The sequence below is a fragment of the Accipiter gentilis genome, chromosome 26 (assembly GCF_929443795.1).
Source record: "Accipiter gentilis chromosome 26, bAccGen1.1, whole genome shotgun sequence".
Lineage (NCBI taxonomy): Eukaryota > Metazoa > Chordata > Aves > Accipitriformes > Accipitridae > Astur > Astur gentilis.
In genome coordinates this window covers 14436337-14463427 of record NC_064905.1, presented here as the reverse complement: position 1 = coordinate 14463427, position 27091 = coordinate 14436337, and the positions used below count along the sequence as shown (strand labels likewise).

The window sequence follows — 27091 nt, the reverse complement described above, 5'->3', positions numbered from 1 at the left end:
CTCCAGCACGTGCACTATCTATGCCATTAAACTATGTCACGTTGGGTGGAACCACAGTATTTTCTGATCTTCATGGTACTGTAAAACTTATCTTTCTGCAAAGGTGACTGTACCTTCTTTGCGTAGAAGAAGGAACTTGAATATTTTGTTTTAAGTATTTGAATACAATAAAGTGTCAGAAGTTGGAACACAGCACATTAAGGCAGCTCATGATACTACATCTATGTCTTTGAGTGCCACTTGCAGGTCAGGGCTCTATCAGCTCCATTAGTGATCCAGGTTATATGACCTGGGCGCATTACACTTGTGGAAAGAGTTTGTTTCCTGGAAGAAGATGCAGACTACGTTTTGTTCCCTCTCCACCGGACCTATTACTTCCTTCCTAAAAGCGATCATCTTGAGACACAAATGTGGCACATACTGGGGCATTTTATAGCGTATTTTTAAATTTGTTTGTTACCAAGTCCATTCATGGTTTGCTTTCATTCTGCTATGAAAAGCTTACGCTGTCAAATCAGAAGGTATTCTAAAAAAGGGATTTGGTTACATGAACATTATATTCAGCTGTTGGAAGGACAAAATCAAGATCAAAAGAGGCTCGGTGATTAAACAACAAAAAGTACATTCAAATCTTATTAAGGGATGTTTTCAATCTAGCACCTAGGGATTTAGCTACATGACTTAAATTTTTGTGCCAGAAGGCTTCTGGGCAAAATCCTATTCTTGCTGTGGGGAGCTAGATCAGAAACAGGAGGAAGAGCTATTGGGTTTATTTTTGAAATAGAAACAGTAATGGTTGGCTTGCAAGTTTGGCCTGAAGTCTAGTTTTTCTGTTGAGGTAGATGAAGGCCAGGCTGCTCTTCCAAGTGTGATCTTAGGCACGGGGTTCACTAGATACTCCCAAGTTTGTCTTCTTCACAGCCAAAGATAGATGCTGTCCAGCGTTTTGTCTGTTTGCTTTTCGGGAGGTGCACAATGTCTGTACGATGTTCTGGTGAGGTTTGCTGTGATTCACGGCGGTGCCAGTTGCTTGATCTCTGCAGCATCTGTTACCAATTCTGAAGTTTTTTTCCTCAACTGTTTCCTCCCAACTCTCTGTTTTATGGGGGCAACTCTGAGCTTTTCCAGCATCAGACGCTCCCCAAAGGTGTTTCTGTTCTCAAGGCAGGAATGGGGGAAAGAAATGCACGCCCAGGGTCAGGTCTGGGTTGTTGGACTGTCTATTCACAGCATGTTCTGGAGATCTTTGGGGTTAGGAAACTCTGCATTTAGTGTCATATAGTGAGGCTATTACCGGTGCTTCCCTTTGAAGGATGAGCACGTCATATGGGAACATGTAAAACTGGGTCAGGGATACTAATTTAAGCACACCTGTGTCAACTGACCAAAAATGACAGACTAAGGGTTAAAAAGTCAGCTTTCCTGGTAGGTCTGTGAACATGCTTGACAACTGCAAAAATGAGCTTGCATGCCCTGCTGTGTCCCAGGCAGTGCGTGCTGCTGGGTCCGGTGACGTGAGGAAGTACTGCCAAGGTGATGTTTTTATGGGTTTTCATTAGCAGTTTACCATTCTCGGAGAAGGTGCCCTGAAATTACTGCTTCGTGTCTCAGTTAAGGGGCAATGAATACTTGCCACTCCAAAACAGACAAAACTTTGAAGCGTTACCTCGTGCAGCTATGAGTTGTCCCTACCGACGGAAAATGGAATGCAGGGCAGTAAGTATCATTGCTCTTACTACTACTATCGCATTTAGCTGCTAGTATAGTAGGACTGATTGGACTTCAAGAGAGCAATATATTTGTTATAACCCACATGAATACTTCCCCTCTATCAGCAGCACCTTAAAACAGCTCTCAAGGGTGCAGGCAAGTGAATGTGCAGCTTGTGGCTGTAGGCCAGGTGAAGGAGAGCTTTTGCTCTCATAGTGGGCTGGCTGCTTGCTTTACAGAAAATGAGCTTTTGCTCTCCGACAGTCCAGCTGTGTGTGGAGCAGTGTTCGCTTTCTGTAATGTCAGTGAGAGGTACAGTTGAGCAGGAGAATAGTGCTCTGAGTGGCTTCTCCATAGAGTGCTCCTTGCCAACCTGGATTATGCTTAAATATTTTAATTTTTCCCATTACTTTGTCAAGCCTGCAGGAAATTCACCATTTCCATTATTTCCACAAGCTTCACAGGCACTTACTGTGTGAAGTCTTTGAATCCACAGGATCAAATCAAAGCTACTCCTTTTGACCATCCAAATTACAAACACACCGACTGTGATGCATTATTTTAAAATTGCCTGTTAAAATTTAAAAGGATTTCCAAAGATTTTTAATAACTTCCTAAAACAGTCTAAGGACATCTGTTAAAGTATTAAATTTCCTTAAAGACAGCACTGGTTGGGATTACTTCAGCTGCAAATTAAGGTTGTCAGTCAAAGTGCTTTTTCTGTTTTAGCTTCTGATCTAGGAGTTTTTAGCATCTCTTCCAAAGTAAGCCAAAGACAGCCAGCTAGTGAGCTGTTAGGGCTTGTTTTGCCATGTGTTTAACCTAGCAAACAATCAGTCAAAACCTTTTGTGAAGTCTTCTGCGTTTTACTGGATATCTCACTGCTTAGTGAGGAAACAAGCTGTACTGTTTTGACATATTTTTGCACTTATCACATTCATTATTCTGCAGCACGTGTCCAACGTTTTAATATATTGAATAGCTGTGGCAACTTCTTTTGTGTGTCTACAAACATTTGCATTATTGTTAGTCCACTGGGTCTGCTAATGCGGGGCTGGAGTAAGAGGCAGAATGATGTATTTACTGTGTAGAATTTCCTGCAGAGATTAATAGTAGATTCATGGTGGGCTGGAAGTAGATAACCGCCCCAAAGAGTCCTTAAAAGATCCCAGCCTCACCTGCCCCCAGAAATGGAGCTGCAGCCCAGAGCAGGGTGGGATCCTCCATCAGTATCCTGCAAGGAGAAAGCTTGAAATAAATCAGAAGCAAACAGGAAAAATGCAGAAGGGAAAAAAATGCATCCTACTCCCATCGATGTCTCTACGTCTCTCCAGCCGAATGATCAAAGGAACCACTGGAAAGAAGCAATAATGTAAAATAGTGTCAGGAAAGAGGTGACCACTGGACCGCTGATTTAATTTGCAGAGTTGCATAGGAAGTTAAATCAAAGGCTGTAGTTCAGTGCAGGGCAATGGGGATGGCTAAGATGGGCGTAAACTGGGACTCTGCTAACACAGCACAGTTAACAGAGGGTTGTTGTAAAGAGGTTAAAGTCGTAACAGCCGAGTCTGAGCATACAGAGCAAGTCAGTGGCAGCATGTGGGCTGGGAGCAGCATCTGCTTTTGTGAAAAGAGGTGCGGGGAAACCTTGTTGTCTTGTTTGTGATGAGAGGAAGAAGAACAAATGACAGAGAAAGATTTCTTAGTGCATCCGATAGCAGTTAGTGAAATATGTTGGGTTATTGTGTGATTGGAGATATCGGATGTATTTTATCTTAAATGTACTTTTCTGAAGAATTGGGTTGAACACTTTGGAGAGAAACAGGGAGACAAAAATATTATTTTCCCTACTTTTGTGAACCCAAAAGAATACTTAATCCAGTTTTCCATTCAATTCCATTTTCTTTGCATCAATCCTAAGAGTAAAATATATTTATTTCTATAATATTATATATCTGGAAAGATTCAGAACTGGATTATTGCATATTATACTTCAGAAGTGTGGTGTGTCTCATACATACAGTGTTATAATTAGTCAGATGTGCTTATTTATTGCATGTTGATATTCTGACTCTAGGTCTATCAAGTGTTTATGGCAGTTTATGTGAACAGGACTTCACTACATAATTATTTTCATTGTGGTGATGATGCCATATTGATCTAGATTTCCACTTGCTCATGTGCATCAGAATACTTAATTTTGTGTCATGATAACATGGAAGTGTAAGACAAGTGAAAGGTTTTGTCTTTTCAGTTATAATTTCTAACTGTTTTAAGAAATTTTAATGCTTTAATTTTTTTTTCTGTGTGATTGAAGGAAGCTGACATCATCACCAAGCTTGCAACAGAGGAATTTTTTTAATGTTCAGTGTGTAAAAGATGTCAGTGTTGTTACCTTTGTAAACAGAAGATGATGGACAGAAAATCTGCAGACTTTTCAGCAAAAAAGGAGTAATTTTTTCAGCTCTTTTTCATTTCTTAATGGAATAAGAATTATGAAAATGAGAGCAGGCATTGCATTAAGCGCTTGAAATGTTCCTTCCCTGCAGACCAATAAAAACGTAACTCTTCCATTAGGGAAATTTCGTTTTTTGAAGGCTGCATGAATCTGAGCTCTGAATCAGTGAATGAGATGACTATGCTGGGGTAAGCGTTTCAAGCTCTGATTATGTATTTTAAGTCTTTCGTAGGTGGATACCAGCTCTTAGCTTGTCTTGTAAGACTTCTTCAGAGGAACTTTTTCTGTGACTCTTTTACATTAACCACTTGGCTTATCTTGTAATACTTCTGTAGTGCAATCTCCTGTTATGCAGATCAGTAACAGAGTTTCAAAGCTGTGGGGATTGAATTATTTTTCACACCTGAATTTGAACTAGAAGGTTTCCTGGCCTTTTCAAAACACTATAGCTACTTGCATAATTCCATAAACAAAAGTCAAATAGTGCAAGTCAAAAATGTGACCTTTCTGTCCGTTATATGGCATGTTTATAGTGGTTGTCGTCTCACCTTTGACTATAGGTTATACGGATTGTAGCTATCTGCCTTTAAAAATACCCTTCATCTGTAAGTGTGAGATGAAAATGTAGCAGTAAACTGCTATTGCTGGGGGTGTTCAGATTAGGTCCCTGATCAGGGCTGTGGAGAATTAATACCAGAGCAAGTGGGTATTCAAGTGAAGCCATCTTTTTTTCTGTGCTGTTAACCGTAAAATAGTAATCAACATAAATTTCTAGGTTCTAGAAGATCACAAATAAAAATTAATAAAAAAGAGCAAACTCATTACCAGTCATTACCACTGCTCCTTCCTTCTAACTTATTAATCATATTTCAGTTTCATATACTATATTACTTAAGCTGTCAAACACATCACAGAGGTGTATAAGGATGATTTGTCCTCATTTAATGTGTGAGGAGACAGACCCCAAGAGCTTCTGCAACTTGTCCAAGGTCTGGAAATGATTAAGCAGAATTCTTTCTTTTTATTATTTTTATTTAGTTGTAAGTAGTCTGAATGTAGCCATAATGGTCTAGTTATAAGTGATCAAATAAATCCCATTTCCCCCTTTTTTGCTGAAGGGCTGATCCCATGGGTGCATGCAGCACGAATATTTAAGGCAACAAATGTAATTATTGTGAATGTTTGGTCACATGTGGGGCTGGTTTTGTTTTAGTTTTCTGAGGTTTGTTTTCTGCAAACACTGCTGGCAATTGCTTACCCATCACTAGAAGTGTTCCTTGAAGCTCCAGTCCATCACAGGACTCCCGTGCGTGCATTCTTGTGCTCCTGTTATGTTTTAAATGCAGACAACCTAGTCCTTCTGCCATAATCCAGAAAAATGGCATTTATGCAAATACTAGTTATGTTCCTTACAAAATCAGGAGGCAAGGAAAACATACCTGATCTACACGATCCTCTATCCCCATCCTGATTATACATTCCTAGTGGAAAGATTTTGAAACACTGGAAAAAGACTATGGTGGAGGAAGCACACGGACATAAAATTTTCAACACCTTGGTGATTTTCTTGCTATTTTATCCCCTCTACCGATCCTATGGCTTAGTCAGTTGATGAATTTAATCAGCTGCCTGCTTTAGACATTATGAAGAGATTCGCTGGCAGTGAATTTCCACCTCACGCATCAGATTTTTGGATTATTTAAGTTGGGGTCACCCTGTGCTAGTGCCGTAGGTGGCTAATAGCCCCTGAGAAACCAGCCGCATGGACTGGGGCTGCCTGTAGAAAACACGAGTTCCCGGGTGTCTTGGATGTGTTTGCACACAGAAGGAGCCAGATGGTTTTCTCTGTGGGTTTTCTTTGGCTTCGCTCTGCGGGAGAAATACCTGAGATGGATGTTGCCAGGTAGCTGTGTGGCTCCTGTGTGTTAACAGCTGCTCTAGCTCTTCTCTCAGAGGTATATTTAAAGCGTAAAAGTGAAAAAATGGATAGAAATCTCTCTGGTCAAGTGGGGAGTGGGGAAGACTTCATATCCTGGGTATCTCCAGAGCCGATGGGATGGGTCTGGTCCCAAGCTGGCATGCCAGTCTGGAATGTGATAGCGGTACGTGCGGGATGGTTCGTAAGTGCTTTGAGATCAAAGGCACTTTCTACATGTTAATAAGGTTTTCTCGTTCACAGCCCACGGGCATGGCTCGCTCACGTGGCTGTGTGGTAGGCAGATAGAGTCACCCGTTGGAGTCAGCTGAAGCTGGCTGTAACGTTGCAGAGTTGACGCTGAAATGCACCGCTGCAGTCAGCCACCCTCCCAAAACAGCATGACCTTCAAGAAGCTTAGGTCAGGTCCCGTATCACCTGCACATTTTAAAATAACGGGTTGGTTGGCTTATACTGGCAATAAAGCTAACCATCCCTAAAACAAGGCTAGTCTCTGGGACATTATCTGGGCCAAACAGAGGTGTGGACTATGGTTTTATCCTGGTCAATAAAAATTAATGCACCTCAACCGCACGCCCAACCTTGGGGCCATTAGCAGCAGGCATTAGGCAAAACTCCGGGTGTCTCAAGCAGGCTGGTCTCAGGCAGCCGTCCCCATCTCACTTGCTTGCTTTCGTGGTCTCGTTCCAGGGCAACCCACTGTACTTCCAGTCTGCCAGAAATGTGACAGTGAACATCCTCAACGAGAAGACTAAAGTCCTTACTCGCCTTGTAACAGGTAAGGAGGGGGAAAGGCTGCACGGAAGAATTAAGGAGGGATGAAAGCGGGTATGTTGTGGGATGCTGCGTTGGATTTAGACAGCACACAGGAGGGGAGCCCAGGTGTCTTGTGAAGTACAAATGAAAATTTCGCTCCACTTTGTAGAAACAAAGCTAGAGACATGAAAGCCGTGCTGGAGAGGCAGCTGGCTGGTGCTTTCTGGTAACGAAGCAGACCATCGTTTTCGTTTGAAAGCCAATCCAGAGACAGAAAGGTTAGTTGTACAACTTCAGGGTCAAGAAGAACATATGCAGGCTGACATTTCTGTTGTAACAGGCACAGGCTTTTCCTGAGACACTTTTAACTTGCCTGAGATCTTGGGAACTCCACAGTTTAACTGTGGCTGGGTTGGGACAGTTTGCAATTTAGAGCTCTCTGTGCCTGTCTGCCGATGAAGAACGCTCTCGTGCTCCCACGCATGAGTGTGTCTCATGGCAAAATGGGTGTTTTCGTAAATCCCCAGTGCACAGCAGCCTTTGAATGAATGCATGTGTAATTTGGGTTGAAAGAGCCTGATGCATTATATATTCTAATATAATATATATATGCTATAGGACAGATACTTATTTATTGAGATTTATCTAGGGACTGGGAGAAGTATTGCTGTGTGGCAGAGCCAGTAATCCATAAACATGTTGTTTCTACTTGAGACTGGGTTGTTTGGTTTGCTTATATAACATCTTGGCCTCTAGTCACAGTATTAAATAATTAAATATGCAGCTTCAGTACACAATGATTTAAGCAGCACATGTGAAAATTGCCTGGAGAAAGGAAATAAATTCAACCCCAAGCTCCCTGATTCTCACATTCAGAATGAACATGTTTAGTTTGTTGGTTCTCCATATATTTTCAAGAGGGTATTTGGTTCACTTAAGCACCTCCATTTCACGAGAGTTTGGGAGGACGCAGTCAGGGATGTCTCCCAGCATGATGTTCAGGTTATTGAGCTCTTTTCTGCATTCAGCAGCACCTTTGGTTTCAAAGTGGAGTGAAGGTGTGGTCCCACATAGTGCATGCTACAGCGATGAGGGAGCCAGTTAATTAGCAAGATACAAATTGAACTTAAAGCTCGAAAGTACTAGATTTTCTCAGAATGGCTGCAAGATTTTTAAGTGCTTCCAGGGATCTCGGCATAGCCTCACTTTTCTGTAGTGCGAACCGTGCACGCGATTCTTTGTGTGTCCTGATGCCAATACAGATGACCCGTGCAGGCAAACATGGGTACAGATGGAGTTAGAAACTGCCTATAAGAAAATACTGCCTTTCAGGTCTTACTTCTCTTGTCTTTTGAGAAATGAGACTGGTCATGAAGATGGCCAGAATTAATGCAAAGTCTGATCACCTGCCTTGTGCAGAGGCATATTCCAGGGAGGCTGTGGCTTGGACTGAATCGTGCAGGGCTGTTAGATGGTGGTTGTCCAAAGTTTAGCCTAGGTCGGGTAACAGGAGCCTGCTCTTTGTAGGCATTGAGCCACAGACCTGCACAGAATCGCTATTCAGGCAGCTGATGTTTGTCAGGCTCCACAACAAAACGCATTGCCAGAGGCTTTCCAGCACTGCGTTGCACAGCAGCCTGCAGGAGAAGCAGCAGAATTGAAATAAGAGCTGTGAAGGAAAGTTTTACTCATCTAAAAACTTTCTGAAATGTGCGAGAGCCTGCCATCGTCTTGGCCTGCACATAGTTGAAATGGCCTAAAAGAAAACATTTGCTCCTGCGGTGGTGTTTGTCTTTTTGTCTTTTTTTCTTTTTTCTTTTCTTTTTTTTAATTGGACTGTGCATGACACTGGTATCATTTTAATCCAGGTATATTTAACAGGCAGAAAACCAAGAATCTTTTACACCACAGCATCAGTCCAAGCAAAATGGACTCGGGAACCCTTGATGCTTCTTACAGCTGCACCAACACTCTCAAAGCATGGCTGGGTATATTCATTGCTATTTCACATGTGGATCTGTCTTAAATTTCCCAGCTATGCCAAGCTTAATGGTGATTTTATGACATACATAAGCATTAACAAAAATGTAAGTAGAAGTAGTTGAGGGGTTGTTACTTGGGTGGAAAACAGTGCCCTTTTCTAATGAGATTTCACCCACTGAAAAGCACACACCTGTGTCAGATGCGTTTGTATCTGCAGAGCTCTTAGCAGATGGGCTTATTAGACGTATGAAGCTACTATGTGATATTTTTCACTAAAACGTTGTGCTAAATCTCTTCTTCCCTCTAGGTCCCCAAGCAGTGGAAGCACATAGCCAAAAATTTGAGGTGAAAACCCTCTCTGGAAAATTGCTGTTTTCTGCAGATGACAACGAAGTGGTGGTTGGAGCAGAGAGATTGAGAGTTTTAGGTAAAAGATTATTCACTAAATCACTGTTTTAATATACGCCTCTTCAAATTTTAGTACAGTTTTGCCTGACTTCATGCTTGCGGAAAGCTTCTTTTGGAGATAAAGCCTTTTGCTGTCTTTATTGCTTTGAATCTTCCCCAAGCAGATAATGTCCAGGAGTTTCTATCAGAGGGGTTTCTTAATTTGCACAATATATTATTTCCCCTTCAGAAAAGACTCCTCTGGAAGTGGTTTGTCTGGCTCTGTGAAGTAGCTTTAAAACCAGCTTTGGAAACTGAACAGCTTGGGTCTGGGATGAAGGACAGTGAGGGATCACTCTAAGGATGTTCCGTGGCTGCTGTCACTGTGCGTAGGGAAACCTCAGGCTTCGTGATTTCGATCACACCACTTTCACCAGCTCCTCCTTCATTCTAAGGCAAACACCAAAGAGGAGACCTGCAGTGAAAAAATCAACATGAATTAGGACCCCACATTAATTCTCTGAAGAGTTTGGTGGCCTTTATATTAGCTATCTTTCCTTAGCCGCACGCAAGAGCACGTTGTGCATCTCTGAGCCATCTTCAGCTATGTTGTGGGTAGGATGAGGAGTCCTGTGCACGGGAGGAGAGGGCAACCTTACCAATGCCACCACTTCCCATCTGCCTTTCGAGACAGACAGAGCAGCTTGAGCTCTCCTTTTGCCTGTGCAGGATCTGCCTCCCCAGCTGTCCTGCCTGCTAGGCTTTACGTCGGTAGTTCCCAATACAAACTGGGGATACGCTTTGGGTTTGGGGAGTGGGCGTTGTTTATTGTTTGTTTGGATTTTCTTTTTAACTAGAGAGAAGAAACAGTTATGGCAATTGTAAAATTTTAAAATGTATTTGATGGTTACATGAAATTACCTCTTAGGAACTTGAATTCTCTTGCTCTCCAGCCCAATCCGTGCTCTTTGGTTAGTCTAAAATTTGCTCGTGAATGTTTTCCTGTAGGACCAGACTGGGTAGCTCAATATTGCTAACAGTTAGTCACATAACAGTGCCACTGATCTCTGTGGATGCACTGATACCTGTTTTCTAATGGCTTGATTTGGATGCATCTGTTCGCTCCAAATTGTTCCTTACTTCTCTAGTAAGGTCCTAAGACCAGAGAGATCAGTGGAGCTTAGAATGATATATAGTATTTTTAATTATTATTAGTTCTACAGATTACATAGCATATTATAAGTATATTATGTATGATCTAAAGGAGCTTAAAATGAGCGCCTCAGAGTCTAACCATCATGAATGGGACTTTGTATCCAACCCTCAACATTATTTGTTACTTGATGTCATGCTAGTCTAGATAGTTCCTCTTTCTTGACAGACCAGGTGTAACTCTTTGCAGGTCACTGTTCTTACATACTGGACTAGTTCAGTCACCAGCTTTTCAAAGTTAGGTGAGTCTTATCAGATAAATGTTGAACATCACAAATTTAACAGTATCTTTTTTAGCTTAAAAGTTTGAAAAGGACAATTCAAAACTCTTGCAGTGTTAGAGAGCTGGGGAACATTTGTCACAATCCCTGTTCTACCACGAATCTCTCTTCACACTGCACCCTACAGAGCTATTTAATTGTACAGTCTTTGTGGAGGGTAAATGAAGTCAGGAAGCAATGGTTTCTAAGTGTTTTCTTGGAGACCTTAAAAAGAGAGAGATTTATATCATTGGTTCTTCAAAAAAAAAAAATACAGAAACTTACCTTGCAAGTTGCAAGTACTCCTTTTCAGATTACATACTTACAAAAATATTGCTTTTTATTTAATTTGTACTTTGGAGAAACAGCAATTACTTTTTATAGTTATTTTGAGTTTCTGCCTTGTCTTTAGTCTCCAGAATAAACAGCATCAAAAATACTGCTAACCACTGTAGTGCACTTTCATTTTTATCTGCAACTGAGTGTTTCTCGGGGTTTATTCGGCTTATGCAGATCTATCAGAAAAGAAAAGGTAGAATGATACCACTGGTGATGTTAAATGGCAAGTTTTTCAATGACCTTGAGCTGAAATGCTTTCAGAGTTCATGCTTGGCTTTGTTTTTCTCCAGCTTTGCTTCCCCAATCTAATTTTACCTCCAAAAGTGTTTGCCATGGCTGTTTGCCATGCTGGGAAGTGTTATACCATATGTTCATATTTCTTCCAGTGTTTTTGTCTGCACTTGAGGCAAGTCCAACTTGTAGTACACAGACAAATTCCTTTGATCATTTTTCTGGTGTTTGGGATCTCAGGTGCTGTTGGTATGTGTCTGCTGACACCTATCTACGCTATGTAAATAATCTCAACCTGTTCTTGTTATTGCTGAACACGTACTTGTTATAGGAGGAAGTGTATGTCTGCAATCTGGCATGAAAGTCAACTCACAGAGGTTAGAGCAGCAGTTACTGGGCTTGTGGCTAGCTTTTAATCTTGTTAATGATAATGACTTTTTTCCTTTGTACACTCTTCAAAGCTGATTCTGAAAGTTTGTTCTACAAAGTAATGCTGAAGCCTTGTCATGAGAAAAGAGGTGCTTTCCTTTTCTGAAATGGACTCTGCTCTGGGTAGCTAAAGGATTTTTCAACATTAGCAAGGCATTTAAAAAAGGGAGGAATACACAGAAGTATGGATAAAAAACAAATACAAGTAGGACATGTGCTGCTTTTGATGGTGCTTCAAAAAATTGCACAGCATGGGTAGTACAGATTACCAAATGAAAGTGCTTTTTATTTTACTTGTATTTTGGGGAGTTAATTCGGATTTATAACCATTAAAGGACACAGAAAGACAATGTTGGTCCCCTCAGCTTTTCATCATGATGTAATTTAGAGTACTTCAATGATTTCATTTCATTTCGTGAATCCAGTCAAACCTGTCGTCATAGGAGAGATTGGAAGATAACGGGAACTTCGGTTTGAGGACAAGGGTAGCCCTCTGAGCCCTGTGGCCATGGTCAACTCTGATAACAGCTACACAAACTCTTCCAGACACAAGCACGAGTTCCCTCTGCCTCGCTCAGAGCCAGCTGGGAGCTCAGCAGCTGCATTGCTCCAGATGACTCAGAAGGCGCTAATGTTTGCCTGCAAAAAGTCATGTAGAAACTGAGCCTTACGTCAAATCTGGTCTGCGCTTTTTCTTCCGAGCTTATCTGTGAGTGCCTGCAGTTGCCCAGCCATCTCCTCCACTCCTGTGGTGGGATCGGATGGCAGCACGTCCTCACTGTTAGCACCCCTTTCTTTTACACCTTCACTCCTGTAGTATTTGAGCACCTCATGGCCTTTTAAAAGATACTACAGCAAACCTCGGAGCCGTTCTCGTTCCTCAGAACCGTGACTCCGCTTTTGCGAGGCTTAGATTTTGCAAGCAAAATCTGCCACTTCTCTTCCCGCAAAACAGCACCGCGGCGCTGCTCCTGGGGTTGTACATAGGGTGAAATGCAAACCTTCCCTGCGCTGGCCATTGCCGCGATCAGCGGTGCACTTTGGCAAACACCATGTAGACGCAAGGTAACGCCTCGCTGGATGGCCCCCGTGGGCTCATAAACACATACGGTCCGCGTTACAGGAGATGAATGAGCTGGTCCTGATCGAATTCGTATGTGGCATGTCATACAGCTGTTCCCCTTCTCCCCTCCTCCCTCCCTCCAGAAATGAAACATGTTTGGATCGTCCGAAAAATGGTGCGGAAGAAATACTCTTTAGTTAAAAGAGCATTAAAAAATAGCTTTGATATATATTAATTACCAATTTCATTTAATAGCATATTGAACATTATAGCATTTATAAACAAAAGACAATCATAAAGCATTATTCTTACTGTTAATTAGCTCTATTTATTCTCCAGATTAGTTTTTAAATATGCCCTCTAGATGCCACTTGATTCTAATTAACAGAGTTACATTATTATCTCTATAGAAAAGCATTTTTAATTAAATCTAAAGCAATTTAAATTAGCATGAGTTTTTACAGAAATTAAACTCTGGTCAGATACTTAATTTAGCCTTATAAGACAACATCTGATGACATGCCAGTGTCAGTTCTCCCAAGGGCCTTGATGTCTTTTTTGGAGATTATTTTTTGAAGTTTGTTTTCAGGGAAACTTGCCAGTATACTCTGGTGTTTAATATTTATGATGGATTTAAACAATTTTTTTAAGACTAAATATTGATGGGAATCCACATGCATTGCAGTGAGCTGAGATAAAAACGCAAAAGATGTGTTCCTGCAGCTTACAGGCTTCCGCAGCGCCTGGTTTTGAGTGGTGGAGGAAAGTTTGCGTGGGAGGTAGGATCGCATGGGCTGGATGCTGTCGATTACAAATCAACCACGCTTTTTAACTACTCTTAAGATTACCATTTTGCTTTGCAGTAAGGATAGGATTAATAATAAAACCTCAGGATCCCTTTTCTGTAATAGAAGAGTACAGGGATTCCTCCCAAGTTGCTCCCACTCTGGTTCCATGGAAAATGTGCCTCTTACTTAGACATTTATACGACCATAGCAGGAGCTTTTCTTCTAATAAAGCCTAATGATAAAAATTTGGCTAAAGCCTTTCCCTGTGGCAAACCCTAACTAAAAGAAACCCTAACTAACATGGGGTAGGATGCCTTTCATCTCCCAGTGTAAAGACTGCAGGAGCTTCTCTGCAGGAGATGCGTGACCTCCCCGCCACACATCGCAGTCCTCCCCAGCACCACGGCTGGCTGAAACATACCTTTGCTCTCGCCAACCCCTCGCATGCCCTCCCTTCAAATAATTAGCCAGTAGCTCTATTTCTCCCTTGCAGCTTTTTGCCACTGTAGCGTATTCCCTCTGGGTGATGAACTGTGCGGAGCATTCAAATGCTGGTCACAGGTTAGAGTTTCAGAAATGTTAGTGTGGGAGTGGGTTTTGTTCTAATTTCTCTCCAGGTGTCTGGGAATGCACCTGACGAGGAATCAGCTGTTGAAATGTTATTGCAAATTTATTAATAAGTTTGGAGTAATTAATTCCAAGGCGCATTTCCAGCATTTTATTTATGAAAGCTATATATTAAAGACTTCAGAGGTTTTAGTGGAGGAACACCACTGATAAAAGCAACATAGCCCAAATTTGTAGTCAGTGAGATCAATGCATGATTGTCTTGGAGAAGGCTCTTTTAAATGGGAGGGTTTGGGGTGCGGGTTTCTGTTTTGGGGGGAGGAAAGGGTAACCTTCTCTGTATTTGCAGAACACAAAGTGGTGGCTTTTATTACCCATGGAAGGGTTAAAAAGTATTTGCAGTGTCCTTCACTTTGGACAAGAGGAAAACAGCATTTAATATGAATGTGGTGCACTAGTATGTCTGTGTAAACTGGGCGAGCTGTCTCTAAAGCTTCACATCTACAAACATTTTCAGGGAGCTTTGTATTAGCTTGATCTGGGAGGAGCCCTGCAGAACTGTGGCTGTAATGCCAGCCTGGTTAAAGGACTCTGCTCACGTTTCCTCAATATTACAATTTTGGTAGCTTCTTGGCGCGTGCTTTCTAGCTTGTGTTTGCTGCAATATTTACAGCAGAGTAACTTTAATGAGTGCAAGAGTAGTTATAGTTCATTAAAACAATCCACAAAGCTATTTGACTGGTGCCAGTCATTTCAGAGGGTGGTGTAAGTTAGAAATTTCACAACTTCCAGGAATTACCACCCATTTTTGCTGCATGCACCCATCTTCAGAAGCGATTATTTATGGGTCAGGACATGCACGGTTGCCCTTTACGGCACCATTATGATTTCAAACTGGCATTTTGCTGATTTGTTTGTGGCACAGGGAACAACTTTTGTAGCCAAGTGTTGAAATCAGGCCTGATCCAGAGTTGAAATGGAGCTTTCTGGCCTCACCACCGAGTCTGCTGCAACTTTATGCCTGAGGACAAATGCCAAGCTTGAATCTTTGTATTGTGGATTTTGTACATTTTCCTGAGAAACATACTTTTCAAAGGAGAAATGGTGCTACTTTTCAAAGCTTTTTCAAAGGAGAAATGGTGCTACTTTTCAAAGCTTTTTCAAAGGAGAAATGGTGCTACAAGACTCTTTTCCTAGCAAATTGAAACATTTTCCTACTATGATCCTTTTCCTTTACAAAGGCAGCAGAGAAGAAGTTGCCTCTAACTCAGAGGTGGCTCGGTGCTGCCAAAGCGTGGCCATGGTACCTTGCTGGGGCACCTCACTGTGCTTCTGGAAGCAAACTCTGTACCATCAGCCTGGGGTCAGAGGCCTTTCCCAGTTTATCCAGTTGCAAATGAGCTCCTGTTTGCTCAGGCTCCTTCAAAGGCACCTGGAGGTAGCGGTTGCTCCACAGCTCCCTTCTGTGCTCTCGGCAAGAGAAAAGAGCATGCCACAACCGCGCCGCTCATAAGGCTTGGGCAGGCATTTGATCTTTTGCTGAAGATGTATGAACTTCTTTAGAGCAGCTATGAATATTCACTATGCACTCCCTATAGGTAATTAAGCAGTAATACTAATGCAGTCCCAGAGCGATTGCCAAGCTGTCGTGTAGTCATTGGTCCTGCAGAAAAGGGACAGAGAATAAAATGAGGAAAGTAGGGAAATACGCTGACAAATGTAGACACCAGGTTTTAGCACTGGCACTAGCAAGACTGGAAACAGCCTCCACTGTGTGTAGCATTCAGTCATGGCAATGGACTTCCAACAAATTTCTTTGCGCTCATTGCAGAGCTGTGGTGCTGAAAAAAATATGCGTTTAACAAAATTAAGGAGCAGTGGGGAAAAAAAGAAGTGTTTCCTATCAGTGATTAAAGCCTCAAGAAAATTCTTGTTTTGGTCTCAGTTAGGAATTGCACCATTTCCATATCAACGTAGAAGTCAATGTGAAACAGTTATTTAATCTGTAATCAGCAGTGACACAGAATTTTAGAAGTATATAGAAAAAAATTATTTGGTCGAATTGGGTGGGTGTTTTTGTCCCGAGAGGCTGGGATGGGATTTCTGGATGCTTTCTTCCAAATAAAGTTTTTTTCCCATTGAATAAGGGAAGAAATTAAAATTACCAGATCTTGAACAAACATACAATTCTTGAATGACTACTTCTGATTGCTTTGCTGCCTTGGGGGCAATAGGTGTAGGCACTGTTGTCCATTCCTTTAATGGCAAATTCAGCTAACATTGCTTTTCAAAATCCACTCACCCAGATTTAAACTTGCCTTTTGTTGGAGAGAGCAATGTGTGTCGAGAGGGAGATACACTAAGAAGTTTTCCTTGTGTTTGCTTTTACTTCAACGTACATTCCAGGCAAAAAGGATAGCATTTATGTAAAGTGTATAGGCTTTGAGTCCAGGCTGAAATGTGTGTTCAGGTTGCATTACCTTAATCCTGTTTAAGGAAAGAGAAGAATCATCCACCATCAGATTAATATTGACTAAATGTCACAAGGATTATGAAAGAAACATACTGTACACTTACCAACACTGAAATCAAGTTTAAAAGTGTGGCAGATTTATATTTTATTTCCTAAGTGTTTTCCCTAGCCTTCACAACCTGATCTGTTTGAAGCTCGCATAATATTCTCCTTGATAAATTTCCACTGTGTATTCCTACTTCAGGTGCTCGCCTGAGTTTCTTTGCAACTTTGCACAAGAATGCCAAGAAGAGCTTCAAAGGAATTCAGTGATGACATTGCTATTGTTGAGCTGCAGAAAAAGTGTTGAAGGACCCCAAAACTAGTCAAGGAGGAAATATCTAGAGGTCAGCATAAGTTGTAGCAACCTTTCTTCCTATGTCTTTTCTCAGTTTGGATGCAAGCCCTTCTGTTCTTTTCTGTTATTCCCTTTATGTTTCTCAGACATTCAACCACAGAAGCTAGGCTGTTGAAGTTCAACGTGTGTCTGCAGACACACACATCACTAATGACCCGCACGCTTATCTTAGAGCTTGCGGCTCATCTTGTTTGCAAGTTTTCTAGCTTAAAACCAGGCTCCATTGATTTCTTGGGACTATGAGTCAGACAACTGCTTCTCCTCCACCCGGCGGAGCTGGCGGTGCTGGAGTCACAAGGAGTTCCCGTCTGGCCTAAATCAACCACAGCCCAGTGCCTAAGGGTTTACTCACTCCCCATGTGCATACAGTGCCAAGACCAACATCTAGAAGATTCTAAATAATTTATATTACATTTTTATTATAAACACCTTTGTTGATGCTGCACATGATTTCATTACATAGATTACCCGTAAAAGGACAACTCCCCAACACTTTGACAACAAAGGTAGGCAGACAGACAGACCTTTGCAATGAACTATTTCTATAGTATCCCAGAAAGAAACATGAATGAAGCTTTATGGCTTTTGTTCAGTGCACTGGCTTAACCTAGCTAGGCTATTATTGTTGGGCCCTGAAATGGAGCTCTTATTGATTTCAGATTCGATGAGATTCAAGGGGAGCAACAGCAATTACTATGTTCATCCATTTAAAAACATAAATTAAGGATGAATAAGGCTTTTAGAGCTAGGAATTAAAAGAAGCAGGCGCAAATCATTTCTGCCTATATTGCATTGGATTGACTTCCTGGACATCTGTTTGCACAGACACCTTTCTGAGACTGTCACGTATTACCCTGATGAGACCTACAGAGGAGAGAACCTCGTCAGACAGGTGTTTTCATGAACAAATTGCTGAAAGTGTCCTGATCAATAATGGCGGGAATAGAGGTAGTTTATGGGGCTCACCAGCACACTATACATTGCCTCTTGACTTTAGCTAGAAAAAAATCATAGCAAATCCTTCTCCTTCTCCCCTCATTTGCACTGTACTACATGAAGGCAGAGCCCTAAAGAAAAGATACACTTAAGCCAACTTATTTACCAGGTTTGTCACAGGGCTCTGAGACCCCAATTTCATTATAAAGCAGTGATATGCAACACTAAAGGTGTACTGTGGGTCTGGAATTATTACTAGAAGAATACACAATGGTAAAGAAATGTGTTGTCTAGAAAGAAAAGAAAAAGGAAAGTGGGGAATAGCTAACCAGGTGCATCTGCACCTGAGCGGAAACCTGATTTCCCTCCTTCGCGTTCTATTCACCCCCAAGTGCTGTTCAGCTGATTGCCACCTACCCTTGAAGCAGGAGCATCAATCATTAGTCTAAAAATACTTCTCATCACATTGCATTTGAGCTCTTCTTCTCTCCCTTCCAGCTGAGAGTAGTAGTAGCCTAGAGCGAGTTTTGTGCAGCGGGAGCGGTATGTGACCAGTATCTTACCACGATGGCTGGAGCCCAGTTCTGGCCACGGGGAGCGGGGATGACCCTTGCCTTTGCACCAGGGAAGGTGCCAGGACAGTGTCACGCAGCTCAAGTACTTTTGCAGCACACAGGGACAGCAAGAGGCAGCTTAGAAAGCTGAACTGTTGATGCCCACTTTCCTCTGGTTAGATTTGTTGCTGGTTAAGAAGATACACCTTCCCAGCTGAGATGTGCTCCCTTCTTGGGGCATTTGTAACTCCTCTCTCCCCTACGGAGCTGCCGGCATCCAGCCAGCGTTGAGCTCACACCAGAACCTTTGCCTTGGTGGGGTGTCAGTAATCTCCCGGTCTTCCCTCACAAAACTCATGAGATCGATCAGCCAACTCCACATTTGGATGAAGAGGGCTTCGAAAGGCGCCCTTCAACAGGAGACCGGCAGACCAACACGCACATGCACAACAGGATGCTTCTGCTTTGTTTCAATGTGGAAATGGGATTAAAAACCCACCTTGTTTTATCCTGCCTTGGATTCCTGTGATAGAGCGAGATGATTGCCAAAAGCCCAGCCCCCTGGCTCTTTTTGCTGCTTCCATGTTGGCAGCAGCGAGGGCAGATTGCTGTGCCAGGCACGTGCTCTGCAGCAAGAACGGACAGCGTCTTTCTGTGCAAGAGCTGGAGCTGTTCAGAAGGTACAACAGACTGGTGGCACTGGAGGCTCTTATGGTGGGTGCAGAATAGAAAGAGGGAGCTGAGAGAAGGTCCAGAAGCTGGATGTCGCTCCAACAGCTCACTTGCAGTGGTCCAGACTGCAAGGCTTGTCTCCTGGATCTGGCAGTAAGCTTCTAAGAAACCACTAGTGCCAGAGAAAATACAGACTCTTGTTTGGCAGACCTGTTCTCCTGCAGTCTTCCTTCTGAGTCTCAAATGAAAGATGAGAAACAAACAAACAAACAAATCCCCAAACCCTGAAATTGAACTGTAAATGTTCCCTTGACACAGGACTCTTGCTTTTTGTTCTTCCGTGAAGTGAACACATAGAGGGGTCTTTGACATTTGTGCCCCCGCACCTTATGCACTAGAAAGGAAGAAAAAGAAACATTCTTTGAGTGAGTCTTTGTGGTGATTCAAAACACTTTAGGTAGATCCTGTCATATGCTTTAGAAGTTCCTGACTGATTGTGTGGAAATAAGTTATTGGGCAGAGAACCAGCTAATGGAAACACATTGATGAAATCATTTTTGAGGGACATTAAATGGAACTTAAAATAAAGCTGAAATGGCTTTATGGATTTTTCAGTCAAACTGTTTATGAACATTTATCGGTGGTAAATTACACAGCGTCAGAAGAGGGAATCAGTAGGTATGGCTTTTAATAGAAGTCACTCTGATATAGTACTGTGAGAAAGAATAATTTATTGCCTAGGGATGTACAGTATAGTATGTTTAAATACAAATTATGTGATTGTTTTCTCTTAACCGTCTTTGGCTGTTTGCAGGTAAGTTACCCTTAGCAGCAGCAGAGAGTCTCATAAGATGAAAAAAATTACTTTCAGTACTTTGCAATGAAATAGAAATTTTGTATTATGCATTTTTCATGGTAGATAGCAAATGTTTTAATAACAGATAATTCAGGAAGCAGAAGCTGTGTTGTACAATAATAAATTTAATTTACATTTGCTTTATGCTCAGTAAAGGGAGAAGAGGGATATAACAGCTGTGATTGAGAAGGGACGTTGTAGCAGCCAAGTCTTGAACTGTTGAAGCTATGTATTAATACCATTTGCCAAACCCCATCATTCCTCAGGTAGAGGACAGTAAAAATAAGACTAGGGGAGTGCAAGACTAAAAGGCGCTTTCTGGTCCTGCAAATCTTGTCCCTTGGTTTTGAGATGCCATGTCTTATAGTCATGAATTTGTCAAATCTGTTCGATTGTCTGTCCCATCTAACCGAAAAGCTGCTCCCGTTTTTGCTCCTCTTTCATCTAGAAAACACTTACTTTTCTTCCCCCAATATATTTGGGACCAGTTTGTTGCCACTTGCTCTCATGCCAACATTGGCCTAGAGCCAGCAGTTCTTTTTCCTTCACGTTATTTATCCTCCTAAAGTATTTATACACAGCATTCGTATACTTCCTTAGCCGTCATGCTGCTAAGCTAAAAAGCCAAGTCCTTCCAGTCTTCTTTTGTAGGATAGACTTTTTCTGTTAGTGCAGTTATGACAGTATTTCCTCTCTATACACTTTCCTCACTGGGGATGAGCTGAGGGCTACATAAGCGTTAAAGGATTCACTGACGATTCTTAAAATATTGTGGTTTTTTCATGTTCCTGTTAGACTTGCCTCTTGCCTTTCAGTTTAATGTCACGTTTGCCTTTCCTTTGGCACTGTCTTGCCTCCATGAATCATGAGTTGCACTCAGCCTTTATCCAGGGATGTTCCTATCCTGGAAGCATCCAACATGGAGAAGAAATTTTTACTACTTTCTAAGCACATGATCTTGGACTTCATATTTTTAAATTTCACCCTCTCTCTTTTCTTCCACTCCCTGAAGTCAAACTTTTGTTTCTCTGTGACATCTCCCTTCTCCTCTGCAGAGCCAGAATAATCCAATTCAGTGTCAACAGCACATTTCCCTCAAACTTTCCTTCTTTTTTTGCCAAAGCCCTTAGTAAAACCACTAAATGAGGTCACTTCCTCCAGACTAATGCCTTCACTTTCAATGCCATCCAACATTGATGCTATCACAGCCTGGCTAGGGGCTTCCATAGTGGCCAAGAGCCAGACTTTGACACCAATATCCAGCGTGGTTGAATTTGTCCAAGGCAATTGTTTGGATCAGGAGGCACTGCGGGAGCTGCCGATCCCCCAGGCAGAGACCAAGACTCTTCAGCATAGAAGAGAGAGTGCTGGTGGGAGTGAGCACATTTGAGGTCTATAAAATTTCCAGTAGCACAAAAAGAAGAGGATGGTTATTTACTGTTTTTCACAGTCCAAGGCAGAACAAACATCCAGTGAAATCATCAGGCAGCAGGTTGAAACCAAAGGCAGAACTTCTCCAGAGTATTTAATTCATCTGTGAACTCCCTGCTACAGAAATGGGGACACTTAAAATGATAATTAGGTGAGCTGAGGAAAGCTTATCAGTGTCTCTCCAGTGGCTGGATGAGACGGCCAGCTCAAGGAGTCCCTCAGCTGCTGACAGCCAGAGTCAAGGGAGGGATGTCTCAGTCCGGGTCCCTCAGCATCCCCTCGTGGATGATGGCCTACTCGGTGACAGGGACAGGTGGCCCTTTGGGAGATCTTGTGTTCTTAAAACAGAATAATAAGAAATTACGCTGTCAAAGCAGGAAGCCTTATCAAGGTAGCGTTCACTTCTAATTCGTATCAAAGCAGAGAAACAGAAGGGTTTGGAAATCTCATTCCTGTTCCCAGTGCGTAAGGGACTCTTTCATGGATCTGGGAATAAAGAAGACAGGAAAAGAGGGTTTAAGAACTGTGTGTAGGGAAAGGAGACAAGGAGATGGAGGAGAGGTATAGCAGGCTTTTTTATTTTCAGCCTTCCTGAAATGACTGCATTGGAATCTCTGCTGGCTTTGTTTCCAAAGTTGCTCCCTGCATTTAAATTAAATAATGAAAGGCTGGAAAACCCCAAGTCGTTAGAAATATGCTAAAGTTTCTCCTTACTCTGCAAGCATTTCTGGTTACGTGCAGATCATTATTTTGGACTTTGCATAACTTAAGTAGCTGACTTAAAGTGTGTAAAAATGAATTAAAATTACCAGCATAAGGTCACCATTTAAGCAATACAGGTGAAAAGGGTACAAGAATATCTGTGTGCACCTCTGCAGCTGCACTTCCTCATCTTCCTCCTCTGGAAAATCATTGTTTTATTATGCAGATATGTGCAAGCTGTGTTTTTTGCTAAGTTTCATTGCAAAGCTAATAGCCAAGGCAATTGTGTGGATAAACAGAGATTTAAATCATTTGGAAACTGTTGAGAGAGGACAGATCTGATAATAATAACCTTCAAGAAAGTTACAGCTGCTTTTGACAACTTGTAACGATGAAGGTTTATAGTAAAGTTAAGAGCTAAATATCTGTATGGTGCCATAGGATCAATTTCAATTCCCAAATATAAAGCTTCAAATTTTAGGCTGCTTTTATCATCTTTGAGATTACTTTGTTTTTCTCTAGGTTAAAAAGCAGTTGGGTTTTTTTAATAAATTTTAGAGTGCTTATTTTCATTCTGATTCTTTTTCTTTAACACCATTGGACAGCTTAGATAATTTATTTCAGTGCAAAGAAAGTGTAGCCTTAATGAAGCCACAGGTGTTTCTCACTTATAGCAGAAGTTACAGAAGGATGTTTTATTAACATGTTTTGCATCTTCTCAGAACGTTTTTTATTCTATAGTGGCGACTTCCAGACTGCACATTAGTAACAATTATAATAGCACGTGTTAAGAGATCTCAAACACTATATGTAAACAGTCTCATCAGGATCTCTAGTTTGCACCAATAGCTTTATCAAAGTAATAATTAAGGAATTAAAAAAATGGCACTGGTGCTGTTTGCACGCTGACACTGAAATTGCTGTGATGACTACAGATAATGAATGACTAATTGTTCACAATGCATCTTAACACAAGACCACGGGTCTAAATTTAAGAATACAGGTCGTACTTGCTCATCGGGTAGGCAGCTATATATTAGAGAACATGAACATTAATTTCTAGTGCACTGCTGTGTGTAAGGCAGTTAGTACCATCCTTAGTTGTGTTTTAATTGGCAGTTTCAATGGGAGCAAGAACGTGACATTCTGCAGCAAAGAGCATCAGTGACAGCACGTGGGGACTCCTGTGTCCCAATAGAGTATTTTAAAAGTGGAACGGGTTCAGAAAAGCGGAATGAGAAGTCCAGAAAATCTGCTTCACAGTGAATGATTCAGAAAGCCGTAACTTTTCAGAGAATCAGAGAAGGTTGGGGTGGTTGGGTCACTGTCGGTATCTACAGAAGGTAGAGAGTCTGCTCATGCAGGGCCAACGGGCTGGCACATGAGGACATGAGAAGATTGAGTGCCTGAAGGCTGAAGTGAGACTTGTTCAGATTAGATGCACATTTTTAAGTTAGAACAATCAGTGGAAAGGCTTAGCAGAGGATGGCATGGGCTGCCTTTGGCTTAAAAGGTGATAAATTGGCTTAAATGATATGGGGAGGGAAAACTTACCTTTCTAGAGACATACAGCATGGCTCGGTCACAAATTACGGACCCGGTGCAGGGATGGCTGGGTGAAATGGCCCCGCCTGGGCTATATGCAGGTGGCCACGGAAGAGGATTGCGGTCGCCTGAAACTTAGGAAAGCCGTTCATACTACCTAGCAGTTCACAGCTCGCAATCTAAAACCAGTCAGCAAATGTGGGTAGTGCTGCCTTCCCCACCATCTCTAAGAGAAGGGGGAAATGAGCAGAAGTTAAATAACTTCTGGGTCACACATCACACCAGTGGCCAGGCTGGGACTAGAGCAGAGTCTGCTGCCTGCCTGTGCTGCATTTCATCAGGTGGACACCTCCCTCCTTTTCCCCAGGCAGGAGCACAGCCTGACCGGAGAGACATTTGCACTGATCGAGCCAAAATTTGATTTTCTCCTTTGAGTATCTCTCAGAGCCCAGCAAAAGAAATAATGTCATGGCATGCATCCAGGTTCATTAATGAGGGACATAGCTGGATTAGATGCCTGGTTACCATGGGGGTATGTTTTCCAAGCTCCCTGCATCAGTTGGGTCAGCAAACACTTCCCACAGTCAGGGTGCAAGCAGCTGCTTTTACAGCCAGAAGTGCGGTTTACAGGCAAATCCCAGTTGTAATCAAGGCAACCAATTTCAAATGATCAAGATCTGGCTTTTCCTGGGGACAGAAGGGTTGTGTGCAAGAGAGAAACGGGGTCAGGCGACGGGTTAAATTGCACCTAGGTATGATTTGACAATCAATCCCCTGATAACAGCTTATAATGTTTACAATTTGTCTTCTGTTTTGTTTTGTGATTTCAGGAGCAGAAGGCACAGTGTTCCCTAAATCTATAGAAACTCCCAATGTCAGGGCAGACCCCTTCAAGGAACTAAGGTAAACTTTGGAATGTGGTTTAACGGTAACTCAGTGGCGCCTTGTTGGAGTTGTACATACTGCTGGGCATCATTTTTGCTTTTGCTTAAGAGCTTGGGGATTCACTTTGGAAGGCATCACCAAGAGGATGCCGTAGAAGAGAAGGGACCTGCCGTGTTTACATGTAATATGACTGAGCTCAAGGCAAATTGTTTTTCCTCTGTAACATGCTCTGCGTACCTTGGGCTCAGCATTTGAAAAAAAATAGAGAAATCTTTTCCTGGTTGTGCAGGGAGGTACTGGAGTCCGGGCTGAAACACAGGGAGTAGCAGCAGGCAAAAGGATAATGCTCCCCAGCATTATCTGTCTCGCAGAAATGCAAACCCTCCCTGACCTACACAGGGTCTAGCTGTGTATGCATGGAACTGCTGACACTCACAGAGATGCCGCTTGCTGACGGCAATATTTCAGGAGGCAATAAACAGCACAGCTCCTGAGAACCAGCTTTGCCCTCAAGCTTATGCTGGGCATTATATTTATTAAAAAAAAAAAAAAAAAAAAAAAAAGGCGTGGCACTACAGGTTAGTTTGGATGACTAGTCTCTGAAAAGAGACTAATCGTATGGCCTAATAAATTATTGACTGAATCTCCTGATATCTTCTGACCAAGAGGGCTGTAGGAGTTTGCCATCAATGCTCTAATTATCCTTAGAAAAAGAGAGAGAGAGAAAAGGCGAAAAAAAAAGTCTCCAGAAGGACATCTTGTCCTTAGGTCTTGGGTTGCAAACTCCTTTCCTGGAAACTGCTGGGGGTGAAGCAATCTTCAGACAGCTGAAGTTGTGCACGAGCGCTGCAGATTTACTGCGGATGCACTGAGGTGGGAGAGGACCTCTCATTAACTCTCTCTGCTCTGATACTGGGCGTAGTTATGGCCCAGCTAGATCACCGTGGAAGATGAAGAATGTCCTGGCTGTCTTCCCTTGGGTCTCTCTCTATCTTTCAGTTTCTCTCTGGAAACACTCTTAATTGTTCCCATTTTGCACTCAGAGGTTCATATGTCAGACAACAAGCACAGTGGTGCTGTGGTTCAGTTTGTTAGGAAAGTTTGTTCTCTTTCTCCGTGAAGTGACTTTAACCCTGCCTTGTGGCTTTCCCAATCTTGGTATACTTCCTTTAAAAAAGAGGAAACAGGGTCTTTGCTCAGCCTGACATGCGACTTCCAGGGCAGCTCCAGGGTCTGCTGTGGTGGAAGGAGCCGCAGGAGGGCAGGGTGCGGTGGTGCAGAGCACACGTCCCCTCCTTTTCTCCGGGCAGAGCAAGCAAATGAAGCGGTCAGCAGGTGGGTGGATTTGTAGGTGAGCTTCGGGGAACAAAGGCTTTCAGGCACAGCCCATGTTTACTGACATTTTCAGGGGAAATAAGAAAAAAAGCAAGTTCATAGTTAAAATATCCACTAGCATCTAAGTAACTTACAAAACCAGGTCCCATTTTCAGTAGTGAAAAAGAGATGCAAGATTTAGGTCTAAGTTTGTGGTTACGTAGGAGTTTTCTAAACATGGGAGGGGAATTTAATCCAAATAAGTGTAGGGTGTCATATTAGAGGGGGAAAATGTGAACTAAAATGGCCTTAATCTGATTAAGTATGCTTCTGTTCCAAAGAGAATTAAGATAAATGAAATTGAAATGAATTAATGGCAGTATCCATCCGAGGGGGTTGATTCAGTGTATTTGATCTGTATTTGTATATTTAAATTCGTGTTGTTAGTTCACTTGTTTTATGTAGAGAGCTGTTAGATAACTGACTTCATTTGAAATTAGTGGACTGAGTGAAAAAAAATCCTATAAAAATCGGGGGGGGGGGGGGGTGTCTTTTTTTTTTTTTTTAAGGGAAAATCATTGAATAGGGTTTACCTTGAAAAAAAATCCCACAGGGTCCTAAAACATTTTGTGTGCTTCTGAAAACTTTATCTTGGCAAAAATAAATGTTTTTTCCACCACCCTGAGAAGAAAAGAGCCAATGGTAGCACTGTGTAAAGAAAGCAAAGTTTCCCAAGAGCAAATGCTCTATTCCTCCCCAAACCAAGAACCATCCATCTCTCACCCTACATGTTGGAGCACTGGCTTCTTAGGTAAAATGGTGCCATTTGGGTGCAGTACAGACTTAAGAGAGAAAATAATCTTACTCTGGGGGGACATTTTTTGGTACCTTCCTATTTTGACAGCAGAGTGCGTGCGTAAGGTGTCCTTTTGGCCTATTTAAAAAGATGCTGCAGTGAAATGGGACGGAATGAGATGGCAGCCTATGGGTCCTGAGCTCTCATACATTGCTAGGAAAACAGCATTGTAAACATGCACTCAGTAGCTAGCTTGATTCTAAAAGACCTTTTTCTGTAAGAAATCATGCAGACTTCCTTTCCTCCTTAGTCTGAAGTTTTTGGGGTGGGAACGTGCACATTCAGCTATTGCAGGCCGTCGCCAAGTGCCACCAATCTCCATCACTCTTCCTAGACCAAATAGTTACGATT

The 27091-nt window shown here is 42.2% G+C and overlaps 1 protein-coding gene across 5 annotated transcripts in view; it reads left to right on the top strand.

Moving 5' to 3' along the window:
* The window catches only part of SGCD (sarcoglycan delta), a 370190-nt gene that overhangs the window by 282181 nt on the left and 60918 nt on the right, over positions 1-27091 (top strand). For all 5 annotated transcript variants that reach the window (XM_049829657.1, XM_049829658.1, XM_049829655.1 and 2 more), the window contains 3 exons: positions 6795-6882; positions 9151-9270; positions 24516-24588. In XM_049829657.1, coding sequence (XP_049685614.1) covers positions 6795-6882; positions 9151-9270; positions 24516-24588 — 281 coding nt within the window. The remainder of the gene's footprint in view (positions 1-6794; positions 6883-9150; positions 9271-24515; positions 24589-27091) is intronic.